This window comes from Bufo gargarizans, chromosome 2, assembly GCF_014858855.1.
Source record: "Bufo gargarizans isolate SCDJY-AF-19 chromosome 2, ASM1485885v1, whole genome shotgun sequence".
Taxonomy (NCBI): Eukaryota; Metazoa; Chordata; class Amphibia; order Anura; family Bufonidae; genus Bufo; species Bufo gargarizans.
Genome location: NC_058081.1, coordinates 273,390,133 through 273,410,620, shown reverse-complemented (window position 1 = coordinate 273,410,620; position 20,488 = coordinate 273,390,133). Strand labels below are relative to the sequence as shown.

Sequence of the window (20,488 nt, the reverse complement as noted above, 5' to 3'; positions counted from 1 at the left end):
ACTGTGCTCGCTCAATCAGCAGCAGGGGTCTGGCTGTTTCTGACAGCCAAATCCCTGCTGTATACGCTGGTAATACACCAACAGTCAATAAATTACAATACACTATGTATTGTAATGCATTGTAGAGGGTATCAGACCCCCAAAAGTTAATGTCCCACTAGGGGTGGGCGATATGGCCTAAAATCTATATTGCGATATAATTTTAAGCATGTGCGATATGCGATATATATTGCGATATATTGTTTTCTATATTGGGGGGGGGGGGTGTTTAAATATTTTTTTTTAACTTTTTATTTATTAACTATTGGCCTCATTAAGGGCTAGAACCCTTGTCATATTCACCCTAATAGAGCTCTATTAGGGTGAATAGAACTTTACACTCTCCCTGCTGCCCTGTGCATAGTACACACAACAGCAGGGAGCTGACCATGGCGCCAGCCTCTCATGTGCTCCCCCAGCCTCTGATCTGCCCCCCCCAGCCTCTGATCTGCCCCCCCAGCCTCTGATCTGCCCCCCCAGCCTCTGATCTGCCCCCCAGCCTCTGATCTTCCCCCCCAGCCTCTGATCTGCCCCCCCAGCCTCTGATCTTCCCCCCCAGCCTCTGATCTTCTCCCCAGCCTCTGATCTTCTCCCCAGCCTCTGATCTTCTCCCCAGCCTCTGATCTGCCCCCCTTCCCCAGCCTCTGATCTTCTCCCCAGCCTCTGATCTGCCCCCCTTCCCCAGCCTCTGATCTGCCCCCTTCCCCAGCCTCTGATCTGCCCCCTTCCCCAGCCTCTGATCTGCCCCCCTTCCCTAGCCTCTGATCTGCCCCCCTTCCCCAGCCTCTGATATGTCCCCCTTCCCCAGCCTCTGATATGTCCCCCTTCCCCAGCCTCTGATATGTCCCCCTTCCCCAGCCTCTGATATGTCCCCCTTCCCCAGCCTCTGATATGTCCCCCTTCCCCAGCCTCTGATCTTCTCCCCCTGCCTCTGATATGTCCCCTCTGGTAACGCAACGCATTAATCATTGGTGGCAGTGGCCACAGGGTCCCCCTCCTCCCCCCCATCATTGGTGGCAGTTTGCCGTTCCGATCGGAGCCCCAGCAGTGTAATGCTGGGGCTCCGATCGGTTACCATGGCAGCCAGGAGTCACGCTGCTGAAGTCCTGGCTGCCATGGTATGTTAGTGAGCAGAGAGCAGCGCATTATACTCACGTGCGCTGTGGCCGCCGGTCGCTCCTTCTCATAGGTCTGTGCGGCGCATTGCTAATGCTGTAAGCATTAGCTATCCGCCGCACAGACAGAAGAAGGAGCGACCGGCGGCCACAGCGCACGTGAGTATAATGTGCTGCTCTCTGCTCACTAACATACCATGGCAGCCAGGACTTCAGCAGCGTGACTCCTGGCTGCCATGGTAACCGATCGGAGCCCCAGCATTACACTGCTGGGGCTCCGATCGGAACGGCAAACTGCCACCAATGATGGGAGGGAGGAGGGGGACCCTGTGGGATATGGCCGGCACATTCATTGGTAGCGCAGTGGCCACAGTCCCTCCCCTCCTCCTCCTACTCTATCCTCATTGGTTTTCAGCGACAGCCGCGCACAGTGGGGAGGGAGGGACTCCCTCCTCCTCCTCCCTCCGCTGTGCCGGCTCAGGAGAAAATGATCATATCGCGGTCCGGCAATATAGCGAAAATCCATATCGTGGCCCAAATTCATATCGCATATCGCCTATATCGCCTATACCGCCCACCCCTATGTCCCACGGTGGGAAAAAATAAAAAGTTAAGAAAAGTGTTTTTTAAAAAGTGTAATAGCGAGTCAAAATGTTTTCATTTGTATCCCAAAATGGTACCAATAAAAACATCAACTTATTCCCCCAAAAAATGAGCCCCCACACTAAACGATTGACAGAAAAAAAATATATATGGCTCTCAGAATAAATAAAAATATTGCTTTTATCATGCAAGATTGCAAACAAAAAGAAAAAAAATAGACATATTAGGTATCACTGTATCTGTGCTGACCTGCTCTATAAAAATATCTAATGGTCTACTCCTTCAGGTAAATGCTGTCAAAAAATTAGCCCCCACACAAGATGATCGGCAGAAAAAATTAAAATAAAATATGACTCAGAAAATGGTGACACAAAAATAGGATGTTTTATGTAAAAGTGGTAAAACATGAAAAAAAATATATAAAATTGGTATTCCTGTGTCATTTTTCCTGCATGGTGTTCACCACAATAACAAAACCCAAAAAGCAATAGCAGAGTTGCCTCCTTTTATTCATCCTGCTTCCCAGAAAGTGAAATAAACAGTGATCAAAATGTCATAAGTACCCCAAAATAGAACGAATTTGAGAAAAATAAAATGTATGCTCATCAATAACAACATGCTGTCTGTAAGCCATTCCACCAAAATCTGCCCTCCAAAAATAATATGGTGCTTCTTCTTTTCTGATCCCTGCCATGTGCCCAAACAACAATTTACAACTACATATAGTGTTGCTGTACTCAGGAAGAAATGCTTAACAAAATTTGTGGTGCTTTTTCTCCTATTATTCCTTGTGAAAATGAAAAATAGGGAACTTATGGAAACATGTTATTGAAAGAAATGAAAATGTAAATTTTTACAGCCAAGTATTTCTAAATTCTATTAAAAGCCTGTTGGGTCAAAGTGGTGCGTACAACCCTCACAAAAATTCCTTAAAGGGAACCTGTCACCGGGATTTTGGGTATAGAGCTGAGGACATGGGTTGCTAGATGGCCGCTAGCACATCCGCAATGCCCAGTCCCCATAGCTCTGTGTGCTCTGTGTAAAAAAACGATTTGATACATATGCAAATTAACCTGAGATGAGTCAGAGCTTGAAAATATGACTCTTCTCTGGTCACACAAGTAAGATATGACTCTTTTATGTTAATTTGCATATGTATCAAATCGGTTTTTTTTACACAAAGCCCACAGAGCTATGGGGACTGGGTATTGCGGATCTGCTAGTGGCCATCTAGCAACCCATGTCCATCTAGCAACCCATATCCTCAGCTCTATACACAAAATCCCGATGACAGGTTCCCTTTAAAGGTGACGTTTCCAAAAGGGGGTCCCTTTTTTGGGAAATTCTACTGTAGGGGTACCTTAGTATGCCTTCAAAAGTAACACAACACCCAAAAACCATTTGGCTCTTTTTTCCTTCTGAGCCTTTCTGTGTGCCCATACAGCAGTTTACGACCACATATGGAGTGTTTCTGTAAACCACAGAATCATGGTAATAAATATTGAGGTTTGTTTGGTTGTTAACCCTTGCTGCTTTAGTAATCTAAAAATAGATTAAAATGTAAAATATGCAAGTTAAACTTAGAAATTTTGTCTCCATTTTCCTTTAATTCTTGTGAAGCAGATAAAGGAGGTCTTCAAAGATAAAGGATAGGGATTTATTGACCAATGTGGATCTACCCCAAATAATAGACTTGCAGGGTCGAAACACAACTGCTAAAGAAGCAGAGCTACTTTATTGGTATTTCAAGTGGACAATGAATTTCAGAGTTCTGGGACCCCTTTTTCAAGTCTTAGATTTTTTTAAAGAATAGATGACAGTTGTAGGTGTCACAAGTGGCTGTCAGGAGCTATTGGATGCTCTAGAAGCGCTTGTGAAAGAATCCTTTATACACCTATCTGTGTTTGGTTGCTGTGAGCATACTGTATGTGACATCATATATGTCACATACGGCATCCTCACAGCAGCCAAACACAGACAGGTCTATGAAGGCTGCTTTCACAAGCACTTCCAGACTGTCCAATAGCTCCGCCCAGCCACCTGCTTCTACAACGGTTGTGTTTTGTGCCTACAAGCCTATTATTTGGGGTAGATCCACATTGGTCCATCCCAACCCAGTATCTTTTTTTTTTTTTTTTTTTTTATTAAGGGGAAAATATGATTTTTTTTATTTTTATTTTAGCACAAGGCTGCAAAATAACCAAATGTGAAAATAGTGAAAGGGTCTGTAGACTTCAAATGCACTGTATGCCAGCTTTCTGGGGTAGAAAAGTTTGCAAAAAATTGCAGCTTACTATCAGGCAACATTTGAGGAGGGAGTGAGTGTAGAATGGTGCTATAGCACACACCATATCTGGGCTCGTAGGAAGAGCATGCAGTAACTGCCCCAGCTAACCACCGCTTCACTTATCCTTCATGATGGGAGGAGAAGGTGGGTTAGTCATTGAATTATTTTCCTCGAGTCTTATTCATCTCTGGAAGTTGCAAGCTACCAGCACTTTCCATAAACAGCTCACCAACAGCCACAGTAACATAGTAACACTGAGCTGTCAAGTAGGCATGGACTGCAGAAACTTATGTTTTATTGCAAACATGACTAACACACCAACACCCAAGTACTGCACATTATACCTATTAATAAGGGACAGAAAGACTGGCAAACAACAATTGTACCTGCACAGCCTGTTAAATAATATACTGTAAATGAGATGAGGGTTTGATTAATGTATACACCTCATTGAGTCCTGGACTAGAGAAAAGGAGTACAGTGGTATTTGGCACCAAGACATTAGTAGTAATCAACATGTTTTTCAGAATGCTATAAAAGAAGTAATACCTTACCTATCCCTTGCTGCTCCAGTGCCAAACCTTACTAGGTCACCTGCCAATCACTGTTATTCCTGCTACAGCAATGACATAGCTATACATCTGAATGTTTCATCCAATACTTGACATGGTCACAAGTTATGTCAACACATCATCACTAGAACACGAAAAACGGAGAAAAAGACAACTGAGGGGACCAAGGATGTTTCAAATGGGAGTGGCATGGATTGGTAAAGTGAGAGTCACTTTTTTTTTCATTAAATAGCATTATGCGTTTTCTCTTTTTAATTTGGTGGCTGGACAACCCCTTTAAATCTTTAAAGGTTTGAGTTGGGGCCTCTAAAAAAGGACTTGTATTTAAGCACTTCCCACAGTGTGGCAGACCACATTTCCTGCTGAGAGAGTCCACTGCCTTAAGAGAATACCATTTGCATGAAGGGGTAGGTGGTACGTTTAAATGTAATATCCAAGTGAAAGCAAAGACCCACGTTTTTCCAGTAGAACATTGCCCAGAGCATGACACTGCCTTCATTTCATAGTGCATCCTGTGCAATATACGTGCACCTGTCTGGACACATGATGTACATAAAATTTTAAGACAATGCTGCGATGGGCTGTTTGTTCTGATACTTTTGTATCATAGCCAGCATTAACTCAGCAACTTGTGCTATAGTAGCTCTTTTGTGGGATCAGACCAGACAGACTAGTCTTTTTTCCAAAAACACACCAGTGATACTGCAGCACCCATTAACCTGTTGCCAATTTATTGGTTGTTCTTCCTTGGACCATCTTTGGTAGGTACTAACCACTGCATACGTGGAACACTACACAAGATCTGCTGTTTTGGAGATGCTCTGACGCATTCATCTAGCCATCACAGTTTGGCCTTGGCATAGCTGCTCAGATCCTCAAAGGAGGTGTCTCACTTCAGTAAGTCGCATTTAACCTGAGAAAGTTAGTGCAATGCACTTACTAATGTATTGTGATTGTCCATATTGCCTCCTCCTTTGCTGGCTTTATTAATTTTTCCATCACATTATGCACTGCTCATTTCCATGGTTACAACCACCCTATAATCCATCAGTGGTGGTCGTGCTAGCACACCATAGGAAAAAGTGTCGACCTCTCTGGTAGCCGGAAGCATGGGCTAGTGCCTTTTCCTATAGTGTGCAAGCATGGCCACCGATGGATTGCAGGGTGGTTGTAACCATGGAAACGAGCAGTGTATATAATATGATGGAAAAATGAATCCACCCAGCAAAGAAAGCAATATGGATAACAACAATACATTAGTAAGTTCCCTGTATTAACTTAATCTATGTAATAAATGCTATTTGCTGAGTTGAGACACCTCTTTAAACTTGCCCCTTTAAAGAACTGACTGTTGACGCATTGCCTAATACAGTATATCCCAGCCCTTGACAGGTAACAAGATAATCAATGTTATTCATTTCTCCTTTTAGGTTTAATTGTTATGGCTGATGTATAGTCAGTTGCATCATGTAGGTGTCAGACCACATGATCCATAGAAAGCTTTTTTAAGGGCTTTTTGGATATAGACCTATTCTCTGAAATACCTAAACTTATCCTGACTCTCTGCCAAAAAGTCGGAATCTGTAGAACAGTTGCACTGTGCACATAGGTATTGGACGATTAGAATACCTTGTCTCAATGGAATTGGGTGATAGTTTTCCCAATTCAAGAAATTATATTAGCAGCCATTTTTTTTTACAATAGATCTTGGTTAATATTTCTTTAATTGCATCCTTCCAGATGGTAAGTTTAGACTCCTCATTAATCTCTCAAGTATATATTAGATCAATTTGACTGAAATTGAGCAACTCGACAAAATCCAAAAAGAAAGATCCAGTGCCGCCCAAAAAAATCAGTACATTATCGATGTATTGTGCCCACAAAGTAATGTGCTGTGTACCGATGTAGTAGAGTTAAAACTCGTGCTTTCTGAGATTTCGGAGAGGTGTTATCTAAACTAAGCGAACACCTTCAATTGCTTTTCAATGGCTTTTGTTTCAAGATAACGCGATGATTTAAGAAATTTGAGTTAAGAGTTTGAGTGTTAACCCTGCTACATCTGTATATAGTGAAAACACAATAGTCACATGATCTTTGATCATCTGGTATGGCATGGATGTGGTTTCCACACCCATCTCTACCTATGTCACTAGTCAAGCTATGTTATTATTAGGGTGTTTCACTTTTCAAAAGATGTGATTTTCATATGACTTTGCTTACGCCTCAAGTCTCAGTGATGTAAAAGACATATCCCAAATTTCAAGAAGATTGGATAATATTTAGGGGTTGCACACATTGATTACTTTTATTACTACTCTCACTCCTGTACCTAGGTTGGCTTCAGTTTCAGGATCCCAGGGGCTCTGCATCAAGCAAGGTGGATGGCAAAGGCAATATATGCACTTAAAATTGTTCACTAAACAGTTGAATATTCCTCAACGAGAATTGAAAGGAATGAAACGGGTTGCACATTTTGTCAGCCCCATATATGTTCGCTTTTTGCACAAGGCACTTGTAAGTCGATGGGGTTCAAAGAATGATTTGGATTTGCTACAGCTTCTGAGCACTTACCCAGATGCAGACATCAAAAAAGTGCTCTTACAGTTGCTAAGAGACACCTTTGGTATCTATCAGAAACAAACGTAGGATTGGCTTTTTTGGACAAACGTATTACTCAGGCCGTTAAGGAAAATATGACTAAAAATTTAGAAACCAAACCTGCAAAGAAAAAGGAAATGAAACAATTAGAGGGTAAAAACCTAGTTTTTGAAGGAAAAGACCTGAGCCACTTTGTTACTAATAAAACAAAGACGTTCTTTGAATTGTTTGGGATCCACGACGTGACAGAATACTGCAGTGATTCTCTAAGAAGCCATGTGAATGCTCTTAAGGTGGTCAATGATACCGCAGAAAGAGGAATTGCCCTGATAAAAAAGTTTAACGAATTGGTCAGGGACGAACAACAAAAACTATTCTTGTTGAGGGTAGTCGAGCATCACAGAAAAGTCGTCACCAAGCTAACAAAAGAAGGGATTGCATCGTTCAAAGTTGATTAATATAATACATGTTTTGCCTATCATACTACGTATTGAACTTAGTGTCTAGTTTTAATATTATTTTAAGTTTGTGATTTCTAGTTTTCCCAATAAAAGTAATTAACATTGAAAAATCTTATTTTTTGCCTACTTTTACAAAACTGATCAAAGTGTGCAACCTCTAAATATTATCCAATCTTCTTGAAATTTGGCATATATATCTATTTTACATCACGGAGACTGAGGGTGTAAGCAAAGTCTGCAAAAATCCAACATTACATTTTTTTCAATTACGAAATGAAACACCCTAATATATATATATATATATATATATATATATATATATATATATATATATATATATACACATATACACAGTACAGACCAAAAGTTTGGACACACCTTCTCATTCAAAGAGTTTTCTTTATTTTCATGACTATGAAAATTGTAGATTCACACTGAAGGCATCAAAACTATGAATTAACACATGTGGAATTATATGCATAACAAAAATGTGTGAAACAACTGAAAATATGTCATATTCTAGGTTCTTCAAAGTAGCCACCTTTTGCTTTGATTACTGCTTTGCACACTCTTGGCATTCTCTTGATGAGCTTCAAGAGGTAGTCACCTGAAATGGTGTTCCAACAGTCTTGAAGGAGTTCCCAGAGATGCTTAGCACTTGTTGGCCCTTTTGCCTTCACTCTGCGGTCCAGCTCACCCCAAACCATCTCAATTGGGTTCAGGTCCGGTGACTGTGGAGGCCAGGTCATCTGGCACATCCCCCAATCACTCTCCTTCATGGTCAAATAGCCCTTAAACAGCCTGGAGGTGTGTTTGGGGTCATTGTCCTGTTGAAAAATAAATGATGGTCCAACTAAAAACGCAAACGGGATGGAATAGCATGCCGCTGCAAGATGCTGTGGTAGCCATGCTGGTTCAGTATGCCTTCAATTTTGAATAAATCCCCAACAGTGTCACCAGCAAAGCACCCCCACACCATCACACCTCCTCCTCCATGCTTCACGGTGGGAACCAGGCATGTAGAGTCCATCCGTTCACCTTTTCTGCGTCGCACAAAGACACGGTGGTTGGAACCAAAGATCTCAAATTTAGACTCATCAGACCAAAGCACAGATTTCCACTGGTCTAATGTCCATTCCTTGTGTTCTTTAGCCCAAACAAGTCTCTTCTGCTTGTTGCCTGTCCTTAGCAGTGGTTTCCTAGCAGATATTCTGCCATGAAGGCCTGATTCACACAGTCTCCTCTTAACAGTTGTTCTAGAGATGGGTCTGCTGCTAGAACTCTGTGTGGCATTGACCTGGTTTCTAATCTGAGCTGCTGTTAACCTGCGATTTCTGAGGCTGGTGACTCGGATGAACTTATCCTCCGCAGCAGAGGTGACTCTTGGTCTTCCTTTCCTGGGGCGGTCCGCATGTGAGCCAGTTTCTTTGTTACGCTTGATGCTTTTTGTGACTGCACTTGGGGACACTTTCAAAGTTTTCCCAATTTTTCAGACTGACTGACCTTCATTTCTTAAAGTAATGATGGCCTCTCGTTTTTCTTTACTTAGCTGCTTTTTTCTTGCCATAATACAAATTCTAACAATCTATTCAGTAGGACTATCAGCTGTGTATCCACCTGACTTCTCCACAACGCAACTGATGGTCCCAACCCCATTTATAAGGCAAGAAATCCCACTTATTAAACCTGACAGGGCACACCTGTGAAGTGAAAACCATTTCAGGTGACTACCTCTTGAAGCTCATCAAGAGAATGCCAAGAGTGTGCAAAGCAGTAATCAAAGCAAAAGGTGGCTACTTTGAAGAACCTAGAATATGACATATCTTCAGTTGTTTCACACTTTTTTGTTATGTCTATAATTCCACATATGTTAATTCATAGTTTTGATGCCTTCAGTGTGAATCTACAATTTTCATAGTCATGAAAATAAAGAAAACGCTTTGAATGAGAAGGTGTGTCCAAACTTTTGGTCTGTACTGTATATATATAAATATATGTTTTATAGTAATGTTACATGTTAATACAACTCTACAGGGTAGAGTGTTGCAGTCATTACTAAACTCAAGCTTAGGCCCCTTTCACACGGGCGAGAATTCTGCGCAGGTGCAATGCATTCACCTCACCGCACTAAATCCTGACCTATTCACTTCAATGGGGATATGCACATGAGCTGTGATTTTCACGCATCACTTGTGCGTTGAGTGAAAATCGCAGCAAGCTCTATATTGTGCTTTTTTTTACGCAACACAGGCCCCATAGAAGTGAATGGGGCTGTGTGAAAATCGCAAGCATCCGCAAGCAAGTGCGGATGCGGTGAGATTTTCACGCATCGTTGCTAGATAAAGATCGGGATGGGGACCCGATCTTCATTATTTTCCCTTATAACATGGTTATAGGGGAAAATAATAGCATTCTTAATACAGAATGCTAAGTACATTCGGGATGGAGGGGTCAAAAAATTAAAATTAAAAATATTAACTTTTTCTCCCAGGTCCTCAAAGAAGAGGAAAGAAGACAAGCTGGGCTGCGCGAACAAGTGGATGAGGTAAGTTAATATATTTTTTTTAACCCCTCCATCCAAATTACTTAGCATTCTGTATTAAGAATGCTATTATTTTCCCTTATAACCATGTTATAAGGGAAAATATTAAAATCTACAGAATACCTAACTTACCTAACTTCAGTGAAGTCCGGGTTTGGGTCTGGGTACCACATTCAGTTTTTTCTCACGAGCGTGCAAAATGCATTGCACTCGCACAGAAAAAAACTGAAGAACGCAACTTAATCGAATACAAAACTCACCCCACTCGCAGGCAAAAAAAAAAACACGCACGATTTTCCTGCGATGCACTCGCATCCTATCTGGCCCTCACACACGACGCTTGTGTGAAAGAGGCCTTAGGGTCCATTAACCCATCCGCAATTCTGTTCCGCATTTTGCAGAACAGAATTGTGGACCCACTCATTTCTATGGGGCTGCACGATGTGCGGCCTGGATCCGGGAATGCGGACCCACACTTCCGGGTCCGCATTTCCGTTCCTGAAAAGATAGAACATGCCCTATTCTTGTCCGCAACAAGAATAGGCATATTCTATTAGTGCCGGCGATGTGCCGTCTGCAAAATGCAGAACGCACATTGCCAGTGTCTGTGCTTTGCGGATCCGCAAAACACACACGGACGTGTGAATGGACCCTTAATCAGTGAGCAAAATTAATGTAGGTTGAAGTGAAATGATTGTTCATTCCAACTAGCTCACCGATTGCTCATAACATCGGCACAGTTAGCTAGCACTCTTAGGGTATATTCACACACGGCATATTTGTTGCAAAAAATGTTGCAACTGCATCTAAATGAGGCATGTAGAAGTTAATGTGCTTGCTGCAGAAACAACCTCATTCATAGGCATGGAAGGGACATTCAGTTGCAGAAATTTCTACAATAAATCTCCTTATCAGGGGACTAAGATCTCAGACGGAGATGACAACACAAGATGACCACTGCTGCATACAAATGTAAAATGGAAACATTATAATGTATTCGAACCACAAAGTTAAAATCAGGCAATTCATTTAAATCTTCACAATACGTCATTTCTTTCAATGTGACCTTAAGTGAACAGTTAATACCAGACATAGAATTGAAATTCAGAGAAAATAGCACAGTTTGAGAGGAACATTATAAAATCAGGTTAAGTGCATCTTTGCTTATTTCATTCCTTAAGTGCACTCTTTACATCAGCTCATTCCATGTAAATCTGACATCGTGATCAATACATTCCAAGGCCTTATATACAGAAAGACGTGTATTCTGAGTGAAGTCACCACAGTGTTATCTAACAATGGAAGCAGCTATCTCCATTAGTGCCGAGAAATACGTCACATCATCTGAACAGAAAAAAAAATGATTTTGTGTATTTGAGCGGTTCATTAAAATTAGATCCACTGAGTAACAGGCATTACGTCAGAGCATCTCATGGTGAATAGTAATATCCACTTAATGTGAATTTACAATTTTATTCTGTGCTGCACTTCATGGTGCTATCTATTTAGTTTTCTAGAAGATGATGTAATCTGCTTGTTCATTTTAAACTGCATTTTTTTAACCAGTTCAAGACTGGGTCATTTACCCCGCTCCCTGACCAGACACATATCCCGATTTTTAGTACATGAGTCTTTGAAAGCTGTAACTTTTTTTAATGTAAATCCTTTTTGCGCCTTTTTTTCAGTGACACATAGGACTTTATTTTTACATAATTTTTATTATACTATTTTTTGTTTTTAATTTTTACAACCAGGGAAAAAAGGGGGAAAATAAAGTCTGTGGGTTTTTTCTTCATTTTTTTTTGTCATAACGCGACTTGTTGTTATGTCCCCTTCCTATGATGTTTGCTTTGATATATGGGATGTACTGTATGGGTTATGATCGATACAGGTGGAGCTAGAAGCAGTGTGTTTTTTTTTTATTACATTCTCTCTCTCTCTCTCTCATATATATATATATATATATATATATATATATATAACATTTATTTTGTCTGTATTCTTTTGTTTTGTCTGTGTTGTCTTGTTTGTTTATTTATTTATTTTTATTTTACACTTTGTGCCCCTATAAGGTCATACAAAATCACTGGAGGACATCTAAAACTACATTTTTTTTAATTTCTTGGTGATTTTTCCTGTAACTGGGACTGACATAGAAGACCAACTTACAGAGGGAATGCAGTCCCCAGAGAGGTTGTACAGGGCTGTACAGCCTCACCAGCATCACTGCCAAGCTGATCAGGGGCTACTAACAACTAGCAGCTTCCACAGACTCCCCCACCCTGGTGATCACAAGACCGTTTGGACGGGAGCAGGAAGCAGCATCACTTCCTGATCTCTAAATGCAGTGCTCATTGAATAAAAAACCATCCCTGCCATCTGTATGTGGAGCCCTGCTGTCACTGACAGTGCGCTCCCTGCTCCTGCAGCTGCACAATCGGTGCCCAGCTGTGCTTATATGTCGTCTGCATAGATGTAGTCAATGGGCAGTCAGCAAGAGTTTAAAGTCATGCAACATAACCTTAGCACTAAGTTTTTTTTGGGACTATTCCATTGATGCCCTATCCTTAGAATAGGTAATCAGTTTCAGATCTCTGGGGGTCTGACTCCCAGCAATTCGAACAGGCTGCTTCTCTCCAGAAAAGATACCAGTACAGCACAGTACTGGGTAATCCAATTTGTAGAAAGAAAAAAAAATCACTGCTCTAAGAATAAATCAGGTAAACGTCTCAACTATAACTAATCACGGCTAATTGGAGGCGTTAAAACTAATATACTTTATTAATACTAGTTAAAATCAGGGAATTGCGTCAACACACATACATAAAAGTGCACAAACAAACAGTGCTGCCTAATATGTCGACTGGATTTGATGTTTAACCAAGTTGCATAAACATTGCAACAATTGGTGCAACAAAAGAAATCACTGGTTCGGAGATGTTGTAAAAATGATAATATGGTCAGTGTCTCACGTATGCTGGAGTCGTACCAGCTAACAGGATCTGACTCTTATTATATACTGTAATGAATTGGTGATTGTTTCTCAACAATTCAAAAGGTTCCCAGACTCCTACACCTCCCACTCACCACTAACTACAGCTCCCACATGCAGCGTCTAGGGCTCGACGCGTTTCATCACTGTGGACTCATCAGGAGCAATTCGCTAGGCAAACACCTACTAACCAGTGATTTCTTTTGTTGCACCAATTGTTGCAATATTTATGCGACTTGGTTAAACATCAAATCCAGTTGACATATTAGGCAACACTGTTTGTGTACTTTTATGTATGTGTGTTGACACAATCCCCTGATTTTAACTAGTATTAATAAAGTAGATTAGTTTTAGCGCCTCCAGTTATGCGTGATATTAATCTAATTTGTAAACAGTAAGATTTTTGCCTATAATGCTCCAAAAATATACATGTCATTGTGATTTCTGTGATATTTTAATAACTGCAAAACTTACCAACATCTTTGTCCCTGATACAGTAGTCAGGTGAGTTCTCAAAGTACACCAGGTCATTGGAAGTTGGTTTGTTAAACCTTTTATTTGCCACTGTAAAACCAGTACCATCTTGATTCATAACAACTTGTATGGCCCCATTGTATTTTTTTCTCAATAAGTCTCCAGATTTACGAAAGTCCCCCATTGTCAGCCAGCATGTCCTTAAAGTACAAGACCCACTGACTCCATGGCACTTGCATTCCTGTGTCATAAACCTCTTTACAGCCTGTATGGGGAGACAGAATATAAGATTATTCAGATCCTGATGAGATGCCTCACAATTTGTATGCTATTGGAGTTAGTTGCAAACTGCATACAGTTACTTTATTCATTTGTGTCAAATAATATCACCTATCTCAATCTCTGGCGCAACAGTTAATTGATAATAATGTATAAGGTGATCAATGATGTTACAGGTAAATCAATCTCCAGACAGCATTATGTAGACATACAGTAATATAATTGATGAAGAGAATGTTAATAATCTTAGAAGGAATACAAAAACATGATTTGATTACTTTTCTTCCAACTCTGTTGTTGTGAAGATTCATTAGGGCTCTTGCATCTTTTCCTTTCTTCTCTCTTGCATCCACAAATGCTCTAGCAAATTTGATACCATAGTCTATGTTATCACTGCAGCCACCCCAGTCAAAGCTTCCTCTGCTGTCCTTAAAAGAACCTTTTTTTTTTGGATCACAGGTGCAAGACTTCAGTTCTCCTTGACTGCAAGCCCTCGTAATAGCAAACACCACTCCAGCAGAAGACATTGCATAAACAAAGGCTGACTCTCGGTTGCCTAAAAATCATAAATAAAAAAAGAAAATGGTTTACTCGCTTTCACAGAGCTATGGCATCATTATTCACTTGTCTTGATACATAATATTGAATAAAACAAAGAGCAATTAGATCTCGTATTACTTTTTGTCATCTCCTTCATCTTCTATCATCTCCAAAAGGTGCCCGTACACCTACAAAAACTGTCAACCAAACACCAGACTGACCAACAGCCATCTGTCATGACTCTCCCCTACATCGCCAAACATGTATGTGTTTCCTGTGAGGACAGGAGAGCAAGATGTTGCCAGATAACACTGGCAGTGGCTTATCTGTAAGGAGAACTAAAGGATCAGGCATTGAAATTCAAAGCAGCCATTATGCTCTCCCTTAAGGTCATCTGATGTGGGATAGTCAGGAGCTCCCCATACACATTAGACTGTCAACTGATCCTGCTGAAAATGACAGTGTCATATATGCACATCCCAGCAAGTGATGTAGAGATTGGTCTATCTCCACTCACACAGTCTTGCTTTTACTTTTCACTTCAGTGTCACGAACCAGCGGGTGTGAACCCACTGTGCCACGTGTCCTACCTCCTCTAAGGGCGTTGTCTAAGTGAACCCCTGGATTTTCACAGAACCCCAGATGGTGGAGATAGACTTTCCTGAGGGGAACACCAGGTCACTACCCCTTGAGGAGAATAGGCACACGAGGCAGCTGGTCCAGGCAGACCAGGAGGTACCTGAGAAAGGTACCAGAGATGCAGGACCGAAGGATGAGGCAGAGGCGGAGGCAGAGGCGTAGTCAGACAGGCAAAAGGTCAGGGCAGGCAGCACAGGTACAGGTCAGGCAATCCAAGTCGGCAACAGGAGAGTCAAGGCAAGCAGGCAGGAATACAACAGGTAGCAGAGTCCAGGAATACAGGTACAAGTCAGGAAGACAAGAATACAAGCTGAAAACAGGAATCTTAGCAGGACACAAGGACCTTGACACTGAGGCATCTGGAAAGAGGGCTGAGCCACTTATGTATGCACAGGAGGTCAGCGAGGTCACATGACAAAACCCATAAAGCCCAGGAAGTGACAAGCGCTGGCCCTTAAGGAAGTGCAGCAGGAACAAACAGTAAGTATGCTGTGGCCAGGGCTGAGAGCAAAGGACTAAGCATTAAAGTTTAAAGCTTTATAGAGAACCTGTCTCCATGAAATGCAATGAAATCTGAAGGCAGTGTGTTATAAAGCAAGAGGATCAAAACATATTGAGATATAGTTTTGTGGAAAAAAAATCAGCTAAACTTGTAGTTTATACATTTATATCTCTGCTGTTATAAGCTCAGTTGGTGATCTTATCAGTGATGGCTCACATTCCCTGTGTGTGTGTGTGTGTGTGTGCATAGATTGCTGTCAGTCACTGATAAGACAGGTCTACTTGGCTACTGAATTAAGAAAGAGTTTAAAATGAATACATTTCTCACTTGCCAGAGGCCCAAGGCAGACCTCCGGGACATCTTGCAAACAGTACACAGGCAGAAACAGACCAGGGACCAACATAGTACTTTATTACACATGTAATAAAAAAACATGACAGTACAATATATACAGGTTAGGCAATAGTGGTAGACCTAACAGAACCAAGTGCACTGGCAGACCAGAGGCAAAACCCAGAGGGCGGAGAGCCAGTGAGCCCCTTTCTTCACAGAGCCCCTGGTGGTGGGGTAGTACTGGGCTGAGGGCTCACTGGTCGCACCTCCAAGAAGGTACACGTGGCCCCTACCTGCAAGGTAACACACTGGTGCAAGCACCAGCGGAACAGACAATAGAACTGGAACCCAATCAAACACAGGACATGGATAACATGACAAGACAAACGGGAACCAGCACAGAAGCAGATGCCTGGACCCCATGTGGAATGGAAACATAGCGGTCACAAGCAGAGCTGCATACAGACTAGAGATCCTCCCTCCAGAGAACCCAGGAACCCTCTCACGAAGGCAGCACAAACACAGGGACAGAAGAAGTAAGGCACTACAGGACAGACTAGATCAGAAGCAGTAGGCACTGACAGGCTGGGCATAGCACAGGATCAGAAGCAGTTTATCACTGCCAGGCTATCAGACGCAGTTAGGGCACTGTTAGGCTAGACATGAAAGAGTGGATCCAGGCAGAGAACAGGTACAGAAAAACAGGCAAGGCATGGACAAGGATAACAACAACATCACAGGAAAGGTACAGAAGATTAGACAAAGCAACAACGACACCACTAAAGCTTACCAGATGACACCACAAACAATGGCAGATGGCAAAAACCCCTAGGTCAGCAGCAAGGGGCTACACCCAGTAAGGCACAATACCGACTGACCTCCTGGGTGAGCAGCAAGGTGCTACACCTAGCAAGACATAAGATAGACTGACTACTAGCTCCACAGCTCACAGATGGATATAGCTGCGATAAGAAGGGCACCTGATAGGCCACACCCAGGAACAGATCAGGGTACATTAACCCCATCAGAACAGGAGTACCAGAACCACAGAACATGCAATCACAAGTATATCCAAACTCATTCCCTGTTCACACTTAAGGCCAGAACCAGCAAGCATGAGAACACCCACAGCCAGTACACAAAGCGTATGCAGCTAGCCTGCACGGCACCAGAGACAGGAACCACAGATATGTAGACACAGAAATCCACAGAGGCCACAGTTCACACACTACACCGCAGCCAGCATGCAGTCCCAAGCAACCAGCATACACAGGTATCGGCCTGCAGCCAGTACATAAGGGAGCCTGCAGCCAGCAGAGATAGGAACTGCACAGAGATGCAGACATGGGGAGTACTCACAAACACGGGCATAGTTCACACAAGACACAGCAGCCAGCACGGAGCCCCAAGCAACCAGCATACACAGGTATCGGCCTGCAGCCAGTACATAAGGGAGCCTGCAGCCAGCAGAGATAGAAACTGCACAGAGATGCAGACATGGGGAGTACTCACAAACACAGGCATAGTTCACACAAGACACCGCAGCCAGCAACCAGCCCCAAGCAACCAGCATACACAGGTATCGACCTGCAGCCAGTACACTGGAGAGCATACAGCCAGCCTACACGGACAAAACTGTCACAGTGAACCGCACAGTGACACCATTCAAAGTTCTATTAAATCTTCTCCCACAAAGCGATATATCAATCTGCTCAGCTCCTTCTGCTCTAGGACTTGCTGCCTGCAGATTTCCCTGCATTTCAGGCTGACAGGTTCTTTTTAATACAAAAAGTCACAGTGATTACAAAATATAAAAAGACAATAAAGTGATGAAATATTCAAATAGGCCACTTTGATGTGGTGAGTGCGCCTATGCATTTTGATCAAAACGTATACAAACTGCCTCGTGTACATGTTTATAATTTATGCTGAGAAGCAATAGATCAGTGCATAATATGTGGCCTCACAATCCAAGATTAGCCTATTTTCAGTTCTGTAGTTTCATTTTTTTTTTTTTATAGTATGAGGACTCCACTTATTAGAGCCAGTTCTAATAAGACTGCAAACCAGAAACCAGATCTACTTGGTCTGGTTTCTGAGCCCATATGGAAAGGTGAGCTTTTCAGATCTGTTCACTTGGGGTAGTGTTGCATGGTAGGGCTTATTACTGTGCTTATGTGTTGGTGAGGCCCAGCACTAAGGGGGCCAACCTGATAGCAGGAGTGGTGTTGGGCTCATGAGTCTTGCCAACAGCAGGTGCTGTCTTGTGGCGGCAGCCGTCATAGTGGGAAACACGCAAAAGAGGCCATCTTGATGTGGTGAGTAGGCCTATGTATTTTGATCAAAACATATACAAAGTGCCTTGTGTACAGTTTATAAATGATGCTGAGAAGCAATAGATGAATACATTATATCTGAATGTGCAATCCATTTCTTTTTTTTCCTACAGATCGACAAAATATTATGACATACAACAAGGCAAAACAGTTATAAAATAGAAGGGAGAAAATACCAGGATGCATAACACGTACAAGTCTTCTGATGCCTTGAGGGTAAGCAGAGCAATGGATTTATCCATCAGCCTTCACTGGTCCTCAAAAACATGAATACTACTTTGTTGCTTCAAACCTGTTTTATGCATCCCTTCAATGTACCTTGCATAGTAAATTGTACCTTGTAATTGTGCTCCTTAATTCTCCTAACTGTATGTGATGGTGGATTTTGGGGGGAATGAGCAGAGGTACATTTGCCCATTATTTTAACCTTGTACAAACAAGGCTTATTTATCACATCTCTCAATTTACATTAGCCAAGAGACAAACCCCCTCAGTTCTGGCCACATGGTCCAACAAACACACAAGCATTTATTACTTTTTCTCCCAAAATTTACAATTTTGTGGCCAGTCATTTACAGTCATTAGCCTTATGTGTCCTTAACTCAATATGAAGATGGGAGAGACGTAACACACAACTACATTAACAAATAGGATACCCAATTCTTTTTTTTTTTTTTTTTTTTTTTTTTTTTTTTGGGGGGGGGGGGGGGGGGAAATATTGTGATCAAACATGTTTTCCACATAGGTTATTTAAACATGGTATATAATGTACATAATTTAAGATTTGAGGACCTTTGTCTTGGCTTCCTATGTGCCAAGTAAAATGAAAGTCACTCCAGAAAGCAGTTGAGTGGGGAAAAGGACTGAAAGGATACATTTTGCATGCACAATATATATTACCCAAAACTGTAATACATATTGAATATAGGAAACATGAGAGCAAAGCACAACCTAGACAAATGATGTGTTACGTGACTTGTGGATTTTCAAAAATCCATTTCTGTGAACAAATAAAGTATTTTAATCTCTAACAACACTATTGGGCTAGGGCCATGCCCACTGACTTAAATGAATAAAAACTAACTCCCAATATAGATTTGCAAGTGGAAAATATTGCACAAAATGAAACATTTAGACAATAGTTACAGAAGCCAAAAGGATACCGATTGAATATTAAACAAAAGTATGTTATATTTTGAACTTCTAAATGAGTACTGAACCTGAGCAAGCCATTAAAGGGGTTGTCCCATCTGGACATTTATGAAAAATAAGGTATCCCATAAATGTCAGATAGGTGTGGGTCTCACCTTTGGGGCCGCTCCTATCTCAAGAACGAGACCATGTTGTGAATGGGCAGCTCACCATGCAAGCATGAGGTTATCCTAATTCACTTCTATGGGACTTCCAAAAATAGCCAAACGAGTATGATTAGCTATTTTCAGAAGTCACATAGCAGTGAATGGAGAGCAAGCCACACATGCAGCCACTTCTCAATTCATCATTATGGGACTTCCGAATATAGTTGAGACAACTCAGTTATTTTTAGGAAGTTGCCTAGAAGTTAATGGAAGGGTGGCCTCACATGAGTAACTTGCTCTCCATTCACTTCAGGGCCCGTTCTTGATATATGACTGGGTCCTAGAGGTGGGAGCTACAACTATTGGTTATTTACGGTATATCTTATCGATATGTCATAAATGTCCAGATATGAATACCCCTTTAAAGTGACTTGAAACTCTCAGAATGGGTTCACAGGTTGCCGAGTTGTCTTTCTGTGTCACATTTTCCACATTGAATGTGTGTCAAAATACATGTGTTGCATAAAGATATTATCATTTGCACTGTAAAAGGTGGAACTCTGTGACTATTCCATGACATAACGAGGGTGCTTCAGATATGAAAATCAACATCATGCCCTGAACTGTGGACTGTTTTTTTCTGTTTAGATGAGGTGTTGAGAACCCTATCCTTGCATATTTTAAGGAAAAGCGCTGCAAATTTTTGGTGCAGAATGCAGATTCCACACCAAAAATCTACAATATCTGAACTTACCCTATAAGGAAGATACAGCTTTCCAAGTTCCTTGGAAATGCATATGGACTAACATGAGGGCATCCCTACCTCAATACAGGAATATCTTACCTTTGTGTTTTAATCCAATCAGTCACAGAGGCAT

At 41.7% G+C, this 20,488-nt stretch overlaps 1 protein-coding gene across 1 annotated transcript in view; it reads right to left on the bottom strand.

Annotated features, from left to right (window-relative positions):
- The window catches only part of WNT2 (Wnt family member 2), a 111,338-nt gene that overhangs the window by 36,745 nt on the left and 54,105 nt on the right, over positions 1-20,488 (bottom strand). The window contains exons 3-4 of the mRNA XM_044277194.1: positions 14,241-14,518; positions 13,684-13,948 (exon numbers count right to left, since the gene is read on the bottom strand). Coding sequence (XP_044133129.1) covers positions 13,684-13,948; positions 14,241-14,518 — 543 coding nt within the window. The remainder of the gene's footprint in view (positions 1-13,683; positions 13,949-14,240; positions 14,519-20,488) is intronic.